This window comes from Serinus canaria, chromosome 5 (assembly GCF_022539315.1).
Source record: "Serinus canaria isolate serCan28SL12 chromosome 5, serCan2020, whole genome shotgun sequence".
In the NCBI taxonomy this organism is placed as follows: Eukaryota; Metazoa; Chordata; class Aves; order Passeriformes; family Fringillidae; genus Serinus; species Serinus canaria.
The window spans coordinates 30,961,756-30,983,531 of NC_066319.1; the positions used below are offsets into that span (position 1 = coordinate 30,961,756).

Genomic DNA, 21,776 nt, shown 5'->3' on the forward strand with positions numbered 1-21,776 from the left:
TTTTGCTGAAAACAGAACAAATATGTTCTTAAATATTAGTGTTTCTTCTTCAAACATGTTTTTCTCTAGCAGCCCTCTATTTCAGGACTATTTATATTCCAGAATAATTCTTAAATGAATATGACAAATGTCTTTTTCTCCAAAGATACAATAAAGGCAATTAGAAAGCAGTTTAGAAAGATGAACATAATAATTGTTCTTTACACTAGGAAGTGAGAATAGTCCTTTACTCTAGGAAAAGGGAGATAATTATATTTGACCATAAAGAAAAACAGGTCCAACCTTCAAGCAGTGACAAAAGCATCACTACCATATCCTTTAGCAGATCTAGCAGTTCCTTAAGCAATTCAATCTGAGCGGAGTCCTATTAAAACAAAAAACAACAAAACAACAACAACAAGACTGTAAGATTGTTTTTAATTTGTATTTATATGGAAAACTAAATAAATTTAGAGAGAGATGGTATTAAAGATCAGCTAAATTTCATTTGCATTATTCAGCACTATTTCATTGCCATTTTATTATGATTGCTATCGGAAGTCCAATACAACATGCAACTTACTGCAGCAGAGGTGTTAACACCATAAAGTTAAGCTTTAATAAAGCATTAAGGAGTACCAAAGTGCAGGTAAGGAGCAGCAGAAACAAACAAAAAAATATTGGTTGCTACAAAAATCTGAAAGTATCTGTCTCAGAAAGAATCCATCCTTTTTCATGTCACTGGCAATATTTAATGGCATAATGCATTACCACTCAAAGAGGACTAGAACTGTTTAGTTTAATTACAGAACACTGTAAGTCTAATGCAGATTTGTATTTGACATTAAGGCCCTAAATACTATTCTCAAAATTCTGATATACTTCTATAGGGTGGGAAGGAATCTTGTAAGTCAGAGGATAGCAGAGACACTGAATAAGAAAGGAAATGACTCTCTGCACTGTTGCATTCAGTGCAGAGCTTGAGTGCATTAAGCAGAAGTCACAGAAGAACACAGAACCCTGGTGCTGTGGAGTGGAACTGTGCTCTGCACAGTGAAATGAACACTGCCTGTGCCCCCATGCTCAGTTATACTCATCATAACTGGATAAGTTGACCAAATATCACACTCCCTCCCTGTGTGGGTCTTTCTCAGCTTTTCTCTTGGCCCACTTATGTTCAGCGCTTTTAATGGTGTTTCTGCTCTGACAGATCCTCCAGTTTTGGCAAGAGGGAAAAAGGGACCAAACTGCCACATTCATTATCAGAAAGGTATAATTGAGCTGTAAATGTCAAGTTTGGTTTTAGTGAAGGTGAGTGCACAGTGACAATTCATGTTGAAAGTACCTGTGAAAGTTTCATTTGCATATTGGCAAACACATGAAGAAAGCCAACAACTGCATCCCACAGCCTACTATGAGCCAGGCTCTGTTGATTACCTATGCAAGGGCCCTAAAAAATTAAGAAAAACAAGTTTTTTATTTATGTCAAATAAACCAAAACGAATAAGAAGTTTCAGGCAGCCATGAAACTACATGAGAAGGTTTTCCAAGACCTCTGGGTATCTAGTGCACAAATACCAAATTGTATCCTGCTAATACGTAGATGTTTGCATGGTTTAGTTTTCATTTTATACTGATCCAGTGATACCATGTAACTTTATCAAAAATTTTAAAAAGTAAGTGCAAAGCATTTATGAATTGATGAAAGAACGTGATCATGCTGTGTGAGCTTGGAACTTCTCTTAGTACCTTGAGAAACACATTCTGTTTACCTGGATATATTCTGTAAGAGAATTGAATATTTGCTTGGTGACAGCCAAAGCTTTAGAAAAGTTACGTTGTCCTGGTTCATCAATGACATCCTTTCCTGAATAGTACCAATAGAAGTCACTGATGGATTCCTAAGAAAAAAAGAATGTTACATTTTCTAGTTTTGCATTCTCTATGCAGTGCTTACTGCCTGCATTTGTATCACCCAAACTTTAATCAGTAATTCAGATGAAATTTAGTATATCTGGGTCAATATATTTCTCATTACAATAATATTTTTCACTCTCTTCAGAAGTGAACAGTGAAATCCATTATCAAACATCTGATTACACACAGAATTCTAAAATGTCATCCCTTTTCAAAGGAAAAAAGATACGAAAAAAATTCATTTTAGGTATCCCTTTAGAGAGAATTTTCATGTTTGATTCCAATAAAATGTGAATCTAAAGAAGTGCGTGAAAGTCAACATGTTATACTCCATTTTCATTTGTTTTTTCCTCACCTGAAGACGCAAGAGATAGTCAACAGTACTAATGATAATATTCACTGTTGTGGTGTTGCCCATCTGAGTACGTAAGTAATTTTGAAAATCTGAAATAAGAAGTGATTTGTGTTTGGTTACTATACACAGGAAAAAAAATACAACATTCTTTTTCTATTTTCATGGGGAACTCCTTCTTTTTAAATATCTTGTTGGGTACAGATGCTTATGTTGTAGAAATTCAACTTTTGATCCAGTGTATATATAACTGGGCAATTGTTATCCAGGTGACTTGGAAAAGGCTTTACTAGTATTATACTAAACACTGAAACTAAGTTAAGACTTAAAAAATCAAATTGAACTCTGCAATTTATATTGTTGTCATGCCAGTTTCCCCTCAAGAAACTCAATACATTAGAGGAAAACATTGGTTCTATTGCACTCTGTTTAGGAACAGACTCACCACACATTTGCTACAAAATTAATTCAGTTCTCTTACCATTGTTGTGCCCTTCACAGAGAAGTTGCAAAAATCTAAATAGATCTCGAGTAAATTCATCATGCTGCAAGACTTTTTCACCTTCAAAATATATAAATACAATGATTATGTGACAATTGTTATGATTAATTATGCAGAACACATAATCCTACAGTAACCTTTTAAACTGGAATTTTAATAAAAGAACCAGTATTTAAAAGCGTTAAAGCAATTTAAAAGAAACAGACTGATAATAATGAAAAGAAAAACTGAGACAGAAAAAGCAGAGCCAAAGTATTTAGCACTCCAATGCATCCATGGTTAAAAAAACAACATTAATTTGAAAAAAAAAAAGGCAACGGGATATATATCTAATAAGTAAATTGTTAGTCATAACTAAAATCATGCCTTAAATATGAGTGACACTTCTTTAATAAGCATCAAACTCTTTATCCAAGCTAAACACACAACCTGCTGCAGACCATAAAGCTAAAGCTAAACCTAAAAATATCTGAGAAGATGCAATGAGATATTTCTCTCTGTATTTGCAACACACTTTTGCAACGATAGTATCAAAAACTGTAAACCCAAACATACCACGCTCACGAACGATGACTGTGGATCAAAGAAAAATAACAAGAATACAAGATAAGAATATTGGAAGTTACAATATTTTTCTTAAAAATTATTGCTAAAGATATTGTAAGAAAAAAAGCATATTCAGAACCCAGAGCCTAGAATTACTTATAGTAACTTTAACAAAGAAACCTTAAACCACAGTAAAACAGCTCAAGTTAAAGAAGGAAGCACAAACAATGTTTGAAGCACTACTGGAATCAATTTCATTCTACTTACGAGTTCCTTCTTCAGTGACCATTCCCAGGCCTTCCGCTTTATTCTGTCTCTCAAACGCATTCAAGTCAAGAACACTTATATTTAAAGAAAAGAAAGACAACAGCACAAACAGGAAAAAGGACTATAGTAACCAATAGAAAATCATTTTCATCTACAAAATTTCTAGAGTCCTTCAGCTACTATTCTTGACCCACTATGACATGCATTGCCTCATATTTTATTTAATACTCGTATTAAATAAATTTATTTAATACTTGTATGAAATATATGAGCTTTAGATGAAACTAAGGGTCCAATGTCCAATTCTGAGAAGAAATGAGTCTCAGGTCATGTCTCACCACCTATCTAACTTCACTCCTGATAATGACATTCACAGTTTCATATACAAATGAGGAGTGGAAAAGGAGCCTGAAATCTTTCTCTATATGTTGATTTAAACCAACTACTAAAGGAGACTACTGCTGTTGTCTCTCTCTCACACTGTTTTCCACTAAGTTGTCATGGTGACTTTTATTATTTTGGTTTTATATATATTATTACAAAATATTACTTTATTATAATATAACATGGTTATATTATTCAGAAAATGTATGGAATTTCTGATTCTATATGTATAAGAAAGAAATGTAATCAGAGGTTCCATCTCTTCCAGGGTTAAAAGACACTGATATCTGAATTTTATTTTGTTAACTTGGCACATAGCTCAGCACATGGAATAGCAAATCATGATTCTTCTCACAACCCAGTCGGAATACTTTCATTTAAATCCTCCAATGAAATTCTATCATTATCTAATTTTAGTTCAGTTAAATAGAAATACAGTCACATATTCAATCTAGTGACATCATTAAAACCAAAAGCATTTCTTAAAGCATCATTTTAATTTTCTTATAATTTCTTATCTGTTCAAGTAATTTTATCAATACCTCTTTTAATGAAGTCCTGAATAATACATATGCAAAATTGGTAATAATATCACAGCAGGGCCTGTTTGAGCAAATCCCTGCTAAAGTGTTCTATATAAATGAAAAAATGACAAGGCAGCTATTATTTAATTAGGCTGCAACTGTTCAGCAATAATTTCTGCAATGCAGTTCACAATTCCTTCCACATTTTATCCTCTATTCATACAGCTCCTCCACTTCTAATTCCCAGTCTTCTCCTTCAGAACCCTTCTGGTTCTTTAAAAGGCTGAAAAAAGGAGGACGTCTACTGTAAGAGTAATCAAAAACACCAGAAATTTTCTTCTGCATGCCAGTCCTTTACCTCAACTAATTTGAACTGTTTTATCAAGGGAATGGACTACTAGAATCTCACTGGTCGCATGCCAACTCTAACAAACCTGATACATATGCAGGATTCAGAAGGGACAGCGATTATGCAACTTGCCAGAAATGTGCAGAAACTGAAAGCTTAGCAAAGCTCCACTAGCTTGTCTCTCCCTTAATGGTGGCTCTTCTCCATCCTTGGAAACTACCAGACAAAAACCTTGGGGGATCTAGGATCAGTAAAGGAGCTATTATATTTTACTTTTCTGTCTCTTCAAAGGCATGTACAGACTTTTGTTTTATTTTCTCCTTTGGAAGAACAGTCTAAAAGATTAACAGGCTGTTCCTGTGATTCACAAAACTTTCCTACAAGAGTTCTACAACCTGTGACTCCTGTAATTTAAATCTAACACATTCCACCTGCACTGAGCAATAAGCCAGTGAATATGAATAAACCAGAACCTGTAATAATGCAATTTATGGTTTTACCTGCAGGACTGCATCAAGCCAGAGAGGCTTTGAAAAAATCCAGCATCCTTTTTCTCCTTCAGGTAGTCTAGCATTTTCTAAATGTTGCATATTTTTGAAGGGAAAAAAATCAACATTAACAATATATACAATAAAAATTAACTAGCAATTAATTATTAATTAGTATTTATAAACAAAAAATAGTAAAGGCAATAAGTACCCTTATAGTTAATGATATTGAAATTATATGAATTCAAAAGTTCCCGAATTAGTTCCTTCAAATGCAAATCACTGGCAAAAAATAATATAATTGCTCTTGCACCAGAAATACACTGATATTTCTTCACTGTTAGGCTTAAAATTAAGTACATTAACTTAAACAACAGGATACTAAAATTCTCAAAATCACTTGCCTCATTTATGCAAGCAAGACTCGCAGTAGTTGGAAATGCATTACCTGTTGAACTATAGTGTTTCCACCATTTAGAATAGCAATACCAAGTTTCAGTGTTTCAACCACCATGGGTCCTGTATGACCTGTCAAAACAAGGATACACTCCTTAAAACTTGCAGTTATGAGCTCTTCCATCAGAAATGCAGTCTGGAACTTCACTTAGTGCAGTTGTTACTGACATTTATTTTGCCTCACTAAGTGCTGTATGGAAGCTGTTTCTGATATTTACATGACAGGTACAATGACACTGTGTGTGCTTCAGAGAGAGCACAGAGCGTTACCTTTGCTTGCACTAATCATCTGAAGGACCATCTCCGCAGCTCCACGATCATGCAAGCGAGCTTGCTGATAGAGAGTTCTCTGCTTTTCCATTTCTTTCTCCTGGGTTTGGGAACAAAATGACAACAGACTACAGGTTGGAATGGATCCAGGAAAAATAGGAAGATGAAAAATCTGAAGTTGTTGGAGACCATCTGCCTCCAAAATCCATGGAGGGTTGTTTGACTCCAAATCTTCAAAACACCCCAGCTTTCTTTAATGTGAATAAATTAGTAAACTAGCTCACTGTGTTCAACACACAATGTGTTCTGCTAGTTTTGCTCTTATTCCACTGGACATATTTAAAGTACTTCCATATTAAATTATGAGAAAGAAATGTTATTTAAACTCTCACCTCAAATGTCTTTTCTTTATCTTCGTCTCCCTCTTCTTCTTCCTGACAGCTCTTTTGATGTTAAAAACAGAAATCACAAGATCTTGCTTATTAAGAAACTTAATGCCTACTTTTGCTATACTATTTCTACAAAATTGCCAAATAATTTTTCAAGCAATTACTGAAGGTATTAATAAGATTTTGAAAACCTTAAATTGCAAATATTTGTGTGCTTATCCACACTAAGAAGCTGATATTTCCTAATATGGAGTATTTCAGGGTATTCATCCAACTACATACACACCCTGTAACTGCAGGCTATATAACCTTGGGCCATATCTCTGCATCCATATTTCTCTTCACAGTCAAGCTTTCATCACAAGTCAGCTGTAATCAATATGTTGCAAAAAACTGACTTGTCTTTGTCAGACTTCAAGTATTAACCCAAAAATAGTTACCCAAAGAATAAAGATAACTAATGGGTTTAAACTGCTCAGGAGTTAATCCTGTGCAAAAAGAAGTGTCAAGTGAAAGGAACAGGACTGCACCTGCTGAAATTTTAAAGTATTGCTTTAACATAGGAAATTTCTCATTATACATGTATGTAAAACTCTGAACTGCATTTGCTTCATTAAAAATACAGAAGATATTATCAAGCAGTCCATGTAAGAAGCAGAAAGACAAGTTTTCAGAAACATCTAAAATTAATGGGAAGTACCTAAATGCAGTGAGAGATGAAACTCGAAATTATGTACTTACTTTTGCCATCATGGCAGAATAGGCAATATATAGAGGATCATGTCCTAGATTGCTGTGAAGAGAAAAATATTTTAAATTATTTTATGGTATAGTAATATAAAGATTTCATATGCCTACCTTTTTTATTAAAGGGTATTTTATTGAAGTAGTCTACTTGAAAAGCTATTAATCTTCAAAATTGTGTCATGAAGGACTTCTCTTATCTAAATCCAAATCTCTAAGTTTTTACTCAAAGAATTTAAAGGTATAGTTGTGCATTCAATTTAAGTCATTTTGGTTCATCATTGGCTGTTGTAGGTGCAGAAAAGTAATATGGAAATATGAATTAGAATAATTATAAATGTCAGATGGCAAGATTTTATTGGTCATACAGAAAAAGTATATGAAATTCTGGAATACTCATAAAAATCTATTAATTCTAATCAACAATCTAAAGTCAAAACAGAAGCTGGCAATGAGATTCATAAACATCAACAAAACCTTTTCTGACTTACTGAGTGAAATGAAATGAATACCAAAACCAAGAGCACACATCTATTGATTATCAGGAGAAACCAGGGCAAGCTACTCTGATTAAACCTGCAATTCCTGTAGAATTCATGTTTCCAGGAGAAGTCAGGCTCAATCATTTCTGCACTGGGTATTGACCAAGCTTGTAAAATGTCAAAAATATTCAATACAATCTCAATGTAAAGGTTATACTGAGTTCAAATACATGAAAACTCTAATGAAACTAAGACGGATAAAGGTATTCACCATGTACAATAATGAACTACACTTGTGTTAAATCACTTTGGTAATGTTACTAAAAATTCAGTTACTGTGTGCTTTTACTCAATGGGCTTTTCCACACAGCTCTTTTACCTTCTCTCTGTAAGAGCGCTGCGACTGAAATAGAGGATAATCTGATGAAGTGGGTCAGGATGGTTTTTCTCAGTCTCTTCTTCTTCCTCTTCATCTTTTTTTGGAGATGTCTGTCTCAAGATTTAGAATATAAAAGTTAAGCTTCATAAGTAAGAAAAAAAATCAGTAATTAAGCTTAGGAAAGGATTTCAGTGATTTTATTCTATCCAATTTGCCCATATTATTCTTATTCAGGAGTTTACAGTTTCTGAATCATACAGGCACATAATGTTGCAGCATAACCTGCAATATTATGTGCCTGTATGATTCAGAAGAGATAAGAGTATATGGTTTTTATTCATTATTTTTGTAACTTTGGAATTTTCTCATTTGCAAGGTATTGAGAATGAGACTGGGGAAATCTTGGGGAAGCCTTATTCAAGAGAAATCATGTATCTCCAGTTGACCCAAACTGAAAGTAAGTTCTAGCTCAATTATTTCGTAGTAGGTACTAGAATTTTTAATACCATCATCAGATACATCCTACTCAGACTAACATTAGCTACAATCTTTTCATATATCATTTCTAAGTAACCTTGGTTCAAGTAACGCTCATTATTGTAAACTTCAAACATTTTTTGGCAGTTTAAAATATAACATGTCAGAACTGGCCAAAGATCAGATTATTACCCTTATCTTACTTGTGTTATCACACCTTTGTACAGTTACTAGTTATTGTAGATTTATTGTAATTACAGTAATTATTTTAATTATAGAAGTTCAATTTACTTCTCTAGGAAGTCTGAAAGAATTGCAGGCACTGCTTTCATTAATGGCCTCATTCTTTCCTTTAGCAAGAAGCAACAAAGTCAAACAAAAACTGACCATGTAATTGTCCAGAGCATGTGAAGAATGTCCCTACCCATGGCAGGGGGGTCAGAACAAGTTGATCTCTATGGTCCCTTCCAACCCAAAGCATTCTATGTCTCTACTATATCAGGTATAATGGCTCTTTAAATAGCACAACATGACTGTTTCTGTTAACACTGAAGCACTTCTGATGCATCTGCATGTGATCCATGAAGCTGTATATTAACTTTCATGGTGTTTAGAGACTGTGGAAATAAGCTCCTTGGAGGTATTTGTGACAGGCTAACTACACAGAGGGAAGAGAAAGAGCAGTAGGCATTCTGAACCAATGTTCAGAAAATCCAAAAGTTTACCAAAATCAGAACCAAAATCCTGAAGTTTACCAATCACTCTTATCAAGTACACAGGTAAACTGCATTTTTGCTGAATATGGCTGCATATATTTACTTGTCCTTATGATGATCAAAAGGGATAAAAGCAAAAATAATTTGTATCAAAGCTGAAAATGTTAAAATTAATTATGCATAAAAAAAATTAAAAAGGAAAAGGATCAATAGTATCAAGCTTTAAAAACATCCCAGAAAATAATATATACAAACATAGGAATTACCATAAAGACAGAAACAGTCTGACTGTTCATCTTATCCATTTCTTTTCCCAAGAATGAGTATCACATAGCTCGTCTGAAGGCATAGATCACCTTAATGCACTTCAGTGTGCATCAAAGGACAATGTCTTTTTGACCACAGCAGAAAATGACCTTATGCTCTAAAGCATAAGGATTAATATTTTATAAATTTATGCATACAGTACACAAAAATTAAATCTATTTTATAATGGATACATAGAATACACACTGAAGTGGGCACTGAAATATATGCCCAGTTATGTCAGTACTTACAGCCAAATCCTGAACTAGTTTCTCCTCAAATGAATATTCCTCTGTTTCTATCCAAAAGTTCTGATAGCCATTGAGGAAGAGGTTAATAGAACGGTGCCTGGGGGGGTTGTGAAAGTGAGATCAAGAGGGGTAACGGAACAGAGTATAACAGCTCAGATGGTTAATGGTTAGTAAGGATACATATTTGTACAATTCTGATCCTCTGATTGGTCAGTGAAACAAAATGCAAAACATAACTAACATTCACTGACAAACCTGCAGGTACTTTTGAACATTCTTTCTGGTTTTAAGCACATATGTATACATTACTTTTTATTTTGAAGGCTAAGAGAGGCCTAAAACACCTTATACATGAAACTGCAGGACCAATACCTTAATGCAAGCATGAGAAAGAGACACACTTGAACAGACTGAGAATGAGTGAGTGGGGTTTACATCTACAAGGTGTAAATCCAAATTACTAGATTTAGAACATCAAGACAGCAGACACTGGCCATCAACACCAAAATAAGTATCAAGTGCTTTCCAGCATAGTATCTACAGACAATCATTGCCTTCTTCCACAGAAAGAAGCCTAACCTCAGCTTCTTGTCTTCCAGTTCCAAATCAGGGCAGTATTACCATATCCTCAAAGAAGTTTCATTTGAAATGTAAAAATCTGCTCTATAAAATTACCAATTTTAGAAAACTCTAAGTCATATAAATTGCTACTGTATAATATTCATTGATTTGACTTTCACAGAAAATACAGCTCATGGCTGTATGAGACTACACATAAGAATGGCAAAATAATTCCGTCTTCACATTATTTTGGAGGAATTTTTTTTTCTGAGCTGCACTACATGAGGTTAGAAAGGCTATTCCATGCAACCTTTTCATTAACTTTTATCAGTTGCCACCAAAAAAGGCTATAAAAATGTGCTGTATATACACCATTAAATACCTTTTAAATACAATGTGCACATGAATCAATATTTTATAATGGAATAGCTGTTGAGTCAACACTTTAGGTCACTTGCTGACACTGGTGCTGTTTTATTATCAAATTTTGAAAACTGACCAATCAGAATCCCCTCTGAAAATTGTACAAATTCATGTTTTTATGATAATATCAAATCATGGCTGGGAAGGAAGAAGTGGGCGCATAAGCAAGAGGCTCTCCACAAGTTACATTACCGTTAACTTGAGTATAAGCCTGTCATACTGAGTTTTTTCATGTACTTTTTCCAGCCAAACACGTTGAAAGGTGCTCAGGAAGAAATTGCTAATTTTGTGTCTGAAGAAAAGCATATAGGTTTTCATTGAAGAAAGGCACAAGTTAAATTCAATAAAGTAGTCAGAAAGAATGTATCGTAAACCGTGCTTGAAAAATTGCCACGTACAACTTTGCAGTATCTATGTGCATATACAGATGACAGACAATAAGACAAAGCTTTTTCAAATTAATTTCCTTAAAACATCAAACATAGACATATCTCAGAGAAAACACTTTCACATAAGACACTTTTTCAAAGCCATTCAATAAACACAGAACATGAAGAATTAGTGCTTCCTAACTTTACTGATGTTTAATTAATTGAAAAATATTTTTTTTAAATATAGCTATTTGTTTTGTATCTACAGGGACTTTTCATCAAAGGGAGTTCTTGGAATATTTGTGGTAGAAGTTAAAGTAATTTTTCAGCGATTTAACAAGCACTTTCATGGACATCAATAGACATGTCCATTTCTGAAATATCTTACTGAAATTCCTAAAAACTGATTGACATTAGAGTGGGTTTTGCAGAAAATTATCTTAAGCTCTGAAATTAGAATTAAACTATACTGAAAGCCACCTGAATATCTGGAAAATTTTCAAAATATTAAGTTTATTACTTAGTGAAGATTTATCTAGGATAAATGAAAGGTTAATACCATAATATTTGTTTACTGCACTTTAAATTAATTGATTCCAGCATCAAAGTAAGAACTAACACTCCGAATAAAAAGCTGCAACTAAAATGAAGAAATAGACAAGATAGAGAGCTGCATTTTAAACTCTGGATCAAAGAGATTTAAATAGCTCCTAGAACAAATCATACCTACTTGAAATAACCTCCCTAGGGTTGAGGCATGTCTGAGCAACACTGTCAATTTATATGATGGAGATTGTTATAATAGTGTGATAGCCTTATTTTCCTGTCAGGATCCTATGATTTATCTAGGAAAAAAGTGACTATTAGCTAGTGAAATTTAAAACTTTGGTTTGAACCTGTCAATTGAGCAATATAACCAGAAGTTTGCTCATGGCAGCAGGGTTGGGATAGATGTCCTTTAAAGGTCCATTCCAACCCAAACTTTTCCATGACTTTAAGATTTTAAGTTTAAGCTGTGTTTTCACTCTTCTTTGTTTTGAAGTGCAGAGAACACAATTAATTGACAAAAATAATTTTCTGAGAGTTCATTTTTAGCAACTACAAACTGAAATAGCAGGGTAGATTTGCCTCATATTAATATTCAAATTAGGAGTAGACTGCTCTACAAAATTTACCATAAAATTTGAGAAGAAAAAGCTCAATATTTTAATACAAAAGTATTTTTAAAAAATTACAGATAATGTAAATGTTCCATTTCAATATGGTATTATTCCATATTTTATTGAAGATTAAAAAGTCAACAATTTAAAGATTCACAGTCCACTTTGCTACTTGGCAAGCATTCGGTCAACCTCAAATATAAAAAATAGAAGTGGAGGCTTTGTAAGGCAAAAAAAGGAGGAGCCCTTTAACATTTGGGTAGTCATGCATTTATTCTAAACATTTTAAAAATTTACAAACACAGAATATGTTGTGAAAAAAAAAAAAACTTGCTCACAAAAAGGTTGTACTGAAATGGTATTTCTTCATACCACTTCTTGTTTTGCCAAACACAGCTCTTGAAGATGGAAGGATTGATCCTGGATGGATTTTTATGTAGTATTTAATTCTCTCCATTTTTTTGGTTCTTTAAAGACGGCCTGGTGGTAGCATAATAACTTGGAGAAATTACTATAGTCTAGAACTACTCATTATTGTAAAGGAAAGTTGTGAAGGTTGTGTGGTGTTTTTATGGTATAAACTGGCTTTTTATTTGTCCTGTGCAAACCTAATACTCCTCCAGTGTGTTAGTGGCACGCTATAAAAATTTAGCTAAAAAACTTTACACCAATTGTGTAAATTTGCTTTAATAAATGCATTTAAAAATTCAACACAACCCTACAGTAAAATACTTTGCCAAAAATCTTTGAATAATAATATTAAACACAAAAAGTGAAAAATTGCAGAAGGAGAGAAGCAAACCTAATTAAACATGTCCTTTACTTCTATCTGAATAAAACTCCGATTTTTTTGACAAGAAACAGAGTAAAGGAAGTCACTCCAGTAACATATGATCTTATTATTCTGCTTAAAGCAGTAGATGGATCCAGGCACAAGATGCATTTTATTTGTGGTGTCTACATTCAACTGGAATAACAAGCAGAGCAACATAGAAGTCTAAAATATCATTCTGCAGTGATCTCTGCACTGCTATGCCCCAGTAGTCGCTTTAATTCATTTAACATTCTGATGTAGTAGATGAAGATTGGCCCAGACAAGCTACAGAGCATGAAGTGTTCATGCAAGAAGAGAGGAAGAGCCATACAAAATAAATTTTAAAAAATATAAATTAAAAAAAAACAAGAAAAAAAACACAGGAGAATAGAGTAAAAAGAGCAACAAATCAGAGACAAAAATTGGACAGAAACAGCAACATCCTTATGGTTTTCACAGCTAAGCTGAGAAACTATACAGAATAACAGACAAAAATGAAGCATGTAATTTGTATGGTGTTTTCCCACTCAGGTTATTTGCCATGAGATGACTATTTTGCTACTGTGAGGAATTAGCTGATGACTAATCAATTCTTATCTCTTAAAATTACATACACCTAACAATCAACAAACATGTAGGTAAACACACAAGCAGTGTTTGCACTCAGTAAACAATGCAAACAAATGTTATGAAGAAATAAACCTTTCAGCCACTTACCTTGGCAGGTTGTATAATGGTGCCATTCTGAAACATGCAACAACAGCCCTTTTGCGTTGTTTTGACAGGAGTTTGTGCCAAACAGCTTTTTTTGATCTCAGTGGTTGTTCAACCTATGGGAAAATTTATTCTAGTATATGCAATGGAAGCTTTTCAACTTTCATTAACAAATTTTTTATACAGCTAGTGGTTAGCTGGTTAGCAAAGCAGAAAATGTTACCAATGCTCTGCATCATCTGAAAAAAAAGTTCTTTTGTGGCTTTATTTTTTTTATTGATAAGGAAAAATACTGGGGTCCTTTATATCAAAATCTCTCTGTTTATTCAGACAAAGATATTCAAGATGTTAGAATACCTCATGTGTGGGACGACTTGGTAAATTTCAAAAATTGTTATTTTGTCTGTTTCCAGCAATGCATATTCAGTTGTTCATTTGAACCCATTTCCGTGCCATATAATTTGTGAGTGGAATGGATTAACTTTATGTAGGAAAAGCTCAAGTGCCTTTATTTGAATTGCATCAACTGGATGAACAGGCAAGCAACTCAAAAGTTGCTACAACATCCTATGATGCAGAAATAGGAAACAGGCTAAACTCAGTATATTAAAAATAAGTGCACCTCTTCCTAAAATTAAAATGGTTTTCAGCTACAGCATGGAGATAATTTGTGTGTTATAATTAATATAGTTCAGGTAGTTTTGCAGAAATATATCCTGAGTTTTCCTTGAAGCTCTTGCCTCCTTGGAGGCACTTCAACAGATTCCATTGAAAATTTTCATATATACACATCTGTATGTGCATGGGTACTTGCACGCACACATGTACAAAAGTTTTATCTGGGAACTTTACTGATGACAGTAACTGTACCTGAAATAACCTCTGCAAGGAAAAATCTGTTTTTCAAAAATAAACACAGTATAGACATTTGGCTTTTTACCTGCTCCAGATGATACAGAGCAGCCGATATCCTCTGCACACGCTCCACATTTTTCTCAGGGTCAGTAGGTCCATCACTCTTCAAAATGTCTTTGTACAGATTTAGCTGCCATTTCACTGCTGGATCATCAGACTGAAACCCAACACATTTCATTTGTAAGCTGCTGAATGAAGGCACTGAATTTGACTGACACCACTTCTACTCTCATAGTATACTAAAGAAGCTTATAAATATTCCCAATTTCTGTCCCCTTTCAGACCAAATTAACATCTGCTAGCTGCTCAAAAAAATGGCATTGATTCTATGTATTGCTGGGCAATTGAATTCAATTCTTAAGCGAGGTTCTGTATTTTTATTTCATGAAACCAAATAAAGTAACTTACAACTTATTTATTCCTCTTAACTCCATTAAAAATAAGGAAGTAGATTTAGTACTGAGATTGAGTTTAATTTGCAGAACCTTTGTACTTAGTGTGTAAAGCTGTTTTTTGGAGCCTGGAAAAGACAGATGGAATTTCAGTAGGTGGAGAGTTATAGCCAAAGTTCTTGAATTTTTTTTTTCCTTGCAAGATAGAAATAGGAAAACTACATTAAAGTACTTTACTTGTGTTCATTTTAATATATGCAAGCACAAATTTATAGCAAATAGACAGTCAACTTCCATGACAGATAAATAAGTTACTCTTATTGTGTTCAAACGCTGGCAATGATCTGAATTATTTTTAATTTAGAGATTGATGAGGACTCCATATTGGTGTTTTGGTGTTTCTTTCGACAGTGCATTCAGCATATAAATTGCAGGAGTATAAATGTACTTGTAAAACTCGCAAGTGCTAAAATGACACAAGCTTTTTGTATTTTATTATAGTCACTTTAAAATGCATTTATTTTTAGAAATACCTAATTTAATCATTATTGAAAGGTAGATTCAGGCAGAAAAGCTGAAGTAGTAGAGTTTCAGTTTTATTTTCTTCTTGGATCAAGTTGATTCTAAGTAATTAGAGCTTTAAGACTACCAGTATCTCAATTGTTCACACTTGTCCCATTCCACAGATCTTCCAGAAACTTGACTATACCAAACAAAACTACAAACAAGGCATTTATTGCAATGAAATATCAGGAAGAATAATTTTAAAATAGAAACTTTTCTTATAGCTTTTTGGATTATTTTTTTTAATGTATCAAAAAAAAAACCCCAAAACCAGTTGCACCTTCAGTGTTTTGAAAGTGCACATTGACATCTATAGACAGATTTTTCTATATTACCTTTTCCTGCAAGTGTAAGTTGTTGCGTAGGTGTTCTTTGACTTCCTCATCTGTGTCCCTCTGTAGAAAGGTAGAAGTATTTTTCAGTTCAGATTATGATTCATTTCATAAGAAATTTTACAACATAGAACAGCTTATATTTCAATATTGAAATTTAACCGCTTTTGATTTCAAGGTATGTAAGATACCAGAAGGGGCAAAGGCTTTCTTTAACCATAAAACAAGGGTTAAATTTTGAAGGGAATTAAAGCTAACTAATTGTAGTTCAGTATTTGCTGCAAAAGAACATGAATATATAAAACTGGACATGGTATACAAGTGGAAAATAACAGGGAAAGTATGGCACCTCTATATCCACTTTTTTTTTTTTTAAAAAAGCACAATAATTAGCAGCTATAATTGCTTACAGTACATACAGATATTTAACAATATTGACTGCCTAGATTTCTATGCTTCAAAATTCATTTTAGAAAGTTACACTTATTTTGTGTTAAAAACTATTAAAAGCACACACTTACATGGCTGTATCTAGTCTTAGCCAAAGAGATGAGCTCTTGGTCTCCAGGAGTGCACATATTCAAACCAATAGGAAGCATCTTTTTAAGTGCAGCCACAATCAAGGATGTTTGTATGGAGTACAAATCCCCTCTACGTTTTGATTTCTTCCTCTCTTGGTCTTGTCCTCCAGACTATAAGTTTAAAAAAATTTAAAAAGGGGGAAAAGAAAAGAAAAAAAGAAAAATTACTTTAATTTTCTGATCACACACTTCTCCAACACGCTCTTCCCTTTCTGGTCCAAGGAAACTATGTTCCTGATGTAGTACAAATAATTAAAAATGCTACACTAGAGGAAGGGTGCATAGGCTTGGTCAGAAAATGTAAAAGAGTACTTTTTGGTGTGCACCATTTCAGAAAGTGCAGTAACAGCAATGTGGTAATAGGAGTCACACACTTTTGTGTGCATTTATACATATGATTTTGACAATACTTTCTGGATCTTACCTTTCAAATCAGAAACAGCCCTGAAACTAAAAGCTGGATCATTCTCAGGGGACACTATTATTTGTCCAATGTTACAAAGACAAATTTAGGATGTTTGTACTTTTTTAAGAGATTTATATAAAGATAGTTATCCAGGGTCTGAATGAATGAATATTGCCTGACTTGTCTCATCTGAAAAACAGTATTATATAAAAGGCTTTGATTCAATGTTATAAATTGCCAATTAATTAGTGCCTCTGGGAAAGTGCTTCCCTTTGGCTTTAGACAATAGTAATAAATTTTGGACAAAAAATTTAAAATTTTGTATCTTTGGATATCATCATTAATAGGAAAAGGAAAACAAAAGAGACAGAAGTAAACAGCACAACAGAATAACATCTGCCCTATCTTCTTATGACAGACACTGTACAACATATTTCACATCAAACTTTTCCTGTATGAGACAGAGAACCAAAATCTTTCAAACAGACCCATATATTTAATAAACACACAGTAAACAGCAACAACATCAAACAGCCCAGTTCTGAATTCTGTACCCAGATTAAACTCCTACTTATACTCAAGGGGAGTTTTGCTTAAGATAAGATTTCAGGACTAGGCATCCAGGCTTGTACAACATTACAAAATTACAAATGCTTTCATTTAACCCTCCACATCCTTTCTCTTCTGTCAATTAGGATTCACAAACCACTATTCTTATAATAGATTGTGTAGTTCCACATAAGGATACAGCAGAATCCATTGCAATTCATTATTTCCCAATTAATTCCTCACTATTGTCACAGTAATCACTGGGAAAAAAAAAAGGCAGATGTATGTATTCTATTTGGTGCTAAATTTTGGCAAATTCTGTCTTCTAGATGGGGAATCTCTATGCACATAGCTTGTGTTGAGTATTTTGCATGTGTAAGGGAACATGCAATGGACGTGGCTTCCTTTCTTAAGGAACTAACAATTGCAGGAGAGTACTTTGCCTCAAAGCTTTGCTTTTCTAAGTGCCTTAGAAATAGTGATGCAATGGCTTTAAAAATGACATTATTTGTACTCTACATTGACAGCAGACAAACAAACCCCACAATGTATCACTGGACTCCAGTGGCGTCACCGTGCATCTTAAATAAGGAATAACAAAATATGTAATCGATATATTTTTAAAAGAAAAAAAAGGAATGTGAGAGATATTGGTTTCTGCATGTTTTACACCAGTGGACATTTTGCACATCCAATTTTCTTTATGTTCATATGAAATTAATAAGATTGTGAACCTTAAAACTGGAGAATTTTCAAAACATGAAAAGAAGATCCATTCTGCCTTTGCCATAAATTTTGCTGTCTGTGAATTCACTTCTCCAGCTGCTAAATGTATAAATAGAGTCATAGACTGAAACCTAAATGACAGTGGAATTTTGTCTCTTTCAGTTCTAATATGCACCTATGCAAAAACAATACCTGAATTGCATATGTAAAGAGCATAAAATCAGATCTGTTTTGCCTAAATAATTAACTGTGCTGAAAGGACCTCAACAGGAGGAATGATATAATTTGGTTGCCTAAAATCATGTAATAGTCTTACTTGTCTGAGGATTTAAACACACAAATGGATATTTCTGAAAAAATCCACATACCAAAAACCAATTACAGATTCTTTAGTAGATTAATAATAACTAAATACACAATGAAAAGGAAGAAATAATTTATTTACAGTAAAATATCAGCTAAAACTGGTTAAGGTTATAGATATATAGATTTTTTTTTTTTTTTGTATTTCTATCCCCCTTTGAGCTTCTGTTCTTAGAGATTACTATGAAGGCAGTCAGTCATTAAATCCTACTTTGTATACCTGGAGAAGTTTGACAATAGCAAAGCATGAAATCAGGTTATTTAACAGAGCTTCTCTCTTTTTAACTCATGTCTCCAGTTTAAGTGATTTAAAGCTCTTCACAGCATCATGTGTGCTTCTCAGCACACAGGGTAAAGGGAAAGATGAAAGGATTTATGCTCCATTCTACTTCACCCATGAAGAATGCACCATAGGTCAGAAAGTACTCATCTATTTTAGAAATTCATATTAAAAAAAAGAATATGAATGATGCAAAGGAAAGTGATAAAGTTCACTGAAGGACAAGAAATCTTCAAATACATTAAATACATAAAAGAAATAAGGGGTATTCTAAAGCTTTGTCACACCTCACACCTTTGGTAAAGACCATTTTACTTTTGGAAAAAGACAGGGCTTGAACTATCTTATTTAAACTTATTGGATTTAATACAACCTTCTACTCCCCTACAAATGGGGTAGAGGTCATAGCACATTTCTCCCAAATATTCTTCTAGAATCCCATAAGCCAAATACATCTTTCTAATGACTCTACTTAGACATTTCTTTTACAATGTCTTCTTCACTATTTTAGCAAAAAAATAGAATGCAGAAGGACAGCAGAGGCAGAATGTACATCTAAAATGGTTTAAAAAAGGTAGCTTTAGTACATTTTCACATTAAGCAATATTTAGGAGTGCCAAAGGGAATTTCATCTGCTCTGGTTAAAGACTGCCACTTTAGCTGGGACAAAATTTATAGTAGGTGGAACTTGGTGCTTCATTTTGTGACGCCACTGCTATGATCAATGGAAAGATTGCTTGGAGCCTGATCATCTCTAAGTCTAAAACAAAGACACATCATGCACTTTGACCTGTACCTTTACTTGCATAGCCTGTATGAAAGAAAAATAAAGGGGAGAAAAAGGCATAAGTAAAAGAGATGAAAGGATGATAATTTTACAAGTTACTTATAAACTTACTCAGCTTTATGAGGACAGTAAAAATATAGTAAGCTTATAGCTAAAACAATAGGCTGTAAATGCATAACCAAATGAGATCTTTGTGAAATCAGCTTAATCTTTATTGAATGATTGAACTTCTGAATTTCTATTGCTGTTCTGCCATACACTTCTATTTGTTGCTTGAACATTTAAGGACATCCAGTAAGTTAACCTATCAATACACTGATTACTGCATCTCTTCCCAATTTTAAAAGAAGAATGGTGTATGGAGCTCTGGATAATACAGTAATGAAAAATATTCACACTTTCACAAAAATAGCTCTTTCTACCTCTTTTCCCCACCAAAATATATTTGAGAAAAAAATGTGTTTAGAAATCAAACTGTCACTAGCAAGGTATAGCACTTAATTTACAGATCTATTTTGTCATTGCACAGCTAATTACTCTTTTTAAGACATCCTGAGGGAAAACTGTAACTTGCATCTCTCAGCAGTACCCATTTTAAAAACAATATTATAAACTCAGCCATAACTCTCATACATACAGAGGATTTTTCCCATTTATTATATTAATACCATAAATACACTCAAATAAATATGTATTCCATAGTCAACATTATATTATAATTGTGTCAGGAAATCTTAAGAAAATAACAACAAAACCATTTATCTATGGTAAGATAAAATATACTATTACTGAAAAGAATCCTCAGCCAGGCACAGGAAAATACTATAAAAAGCTGTTGGTTAAAAACAAGCGGAAAAAACCAAATACAAGCCCTCACTTCTGTCATTCTGCCCTAAAAGTAACTTCATTTTCTTGGGATACCTGAATGAGTTTCAAAATGTTGATGCCAAGGTATTAAAGTCTTTCTATAGCCTACTCGATTTGTATCACATAGTAAGAAAAGTGGGTACGAGTAAAGAAAAGCAAAGGACTATTATTCTAATTAAGTGTTAGAATCTTAGCATCTTATAATATTTAATGCCTTAGACAAATAGCAAATTATAATTTAAAATTTCAGTTGCGTGAAATATGTAGATGCTGCATAGACATGGCTCAGCAGGTGTATACAGGTGTATACAGGTGTATACACAGGTGTATTCAGGTGTGTACACTTAAGGTAAGGAAATGTTAATTATATTTCATTCATTGTAGCTGACCATAAAAATAATCCACTCCTGATTTACCTCAGTATATCCAAAGGAAATGTATTCTATGCAACTGAAATACTCTCAAAGAAGAGATCTAAAATTCCTGCAGAAAATATAAATATGAAATCCTCCAGCTATTGTAAATCTGCAATGTGTCCTACATGTTACAGATGGGCTCAAACAACCATGTTGTTTCATAATAAGAACTTGCATTTTATGATGACTTCTAACTTCTATAATAGGTTTACTCAATCTATTCTTAAGAATAGATTATAAAAATTAATGAGGGCAAGTCAAATAAAACTCCAGTAGGATATGTAAATGTTTAGCAACTGAAGGTGTATATCCAGCCACACATTCATTTAGATTCCAAAACTGACACAGAAAAATTGCCCACATACATATTACACAATTCTTATGTACATGTGTATGTATACATTCAGTCTTTTATTCCACTTAACTGAAAAACACAGTAGGACATCATTTCATCTTAATCAAAAGGCTATTTTATCAAGAAATCTATGAGGGGGTCAAAAATAAAAGATTAGTGGAGTTGAATATGTTTAAATTCTCAATTTCCACATTTGTATCACAAATCTGGTATTTCAATGTGATCTAAGTTACCAGTCTCTCTCAGACTGAAAGTTCTCTAACTTACCATTCCCCTCCGAGCATTCTGCTGCCAAATTTTTAGAAAAGAAAAATTAAATTCTCAGCTGTTAATACATTTATTTGAAAAACTAGTAACAAAGTTAATATAGTATAATAAAAATACAATAGGTACTTAATGAATTTCTTGATTGTAATGATGAA

At 33.3% G+C, this 21,776-nt stretch overlaps 1 protein-coding gene across 1 annotated transcript in view; it reads right to left on the reverse strand.

The window, feature by feature from the left end:
- RYR3 (ryanodine receptor 3) overlaps positions 1-21,776 on the reverse strand; it is a 192,448-nt gene that overhangs the window by 20,139 nt on the left and 150,533 nt on the right. The window contains 18 exon segments of the mRNA XM_050974944.1: positions 283-364; positions 1,325-1,429; positions 1,752-1,880; positions 2,252-2,340; positions 2,730-2,810; positions 3,306-3,323; positions 3,564-3,637; positions 5,321-5,397; positions 5,757-5,836; positions 6,035-6,134; positions 6,427-6,477; positions 7,165-7,216; positions 8,029-8,138; positions 9,779-9,875; positions 13,825-13,937; positions 14,762-14,893; positions 16,028-16,087; positions 16,546-16,716. Coding sequence (XP_050830901.1) covers positions 283-364; positions 1,325-1,429; positions 1,752-1,880; positions 2,252-2,340; positions 2,730-2,810; positions 3,306-3,323; positions 3,564-3,637; positions 5,321-5,397; positions 5,757-5,836; positions 6,035-6,134; positions 6,427-6,477; positions 7,165-7,216; positions 8,029-8,138; positions 9,779-9,875; positions 13,825-13,937; positions 14,762-14,893; positions 16,028-16,087; positions 16,546-16,716 — 1,621 coding nt within the window.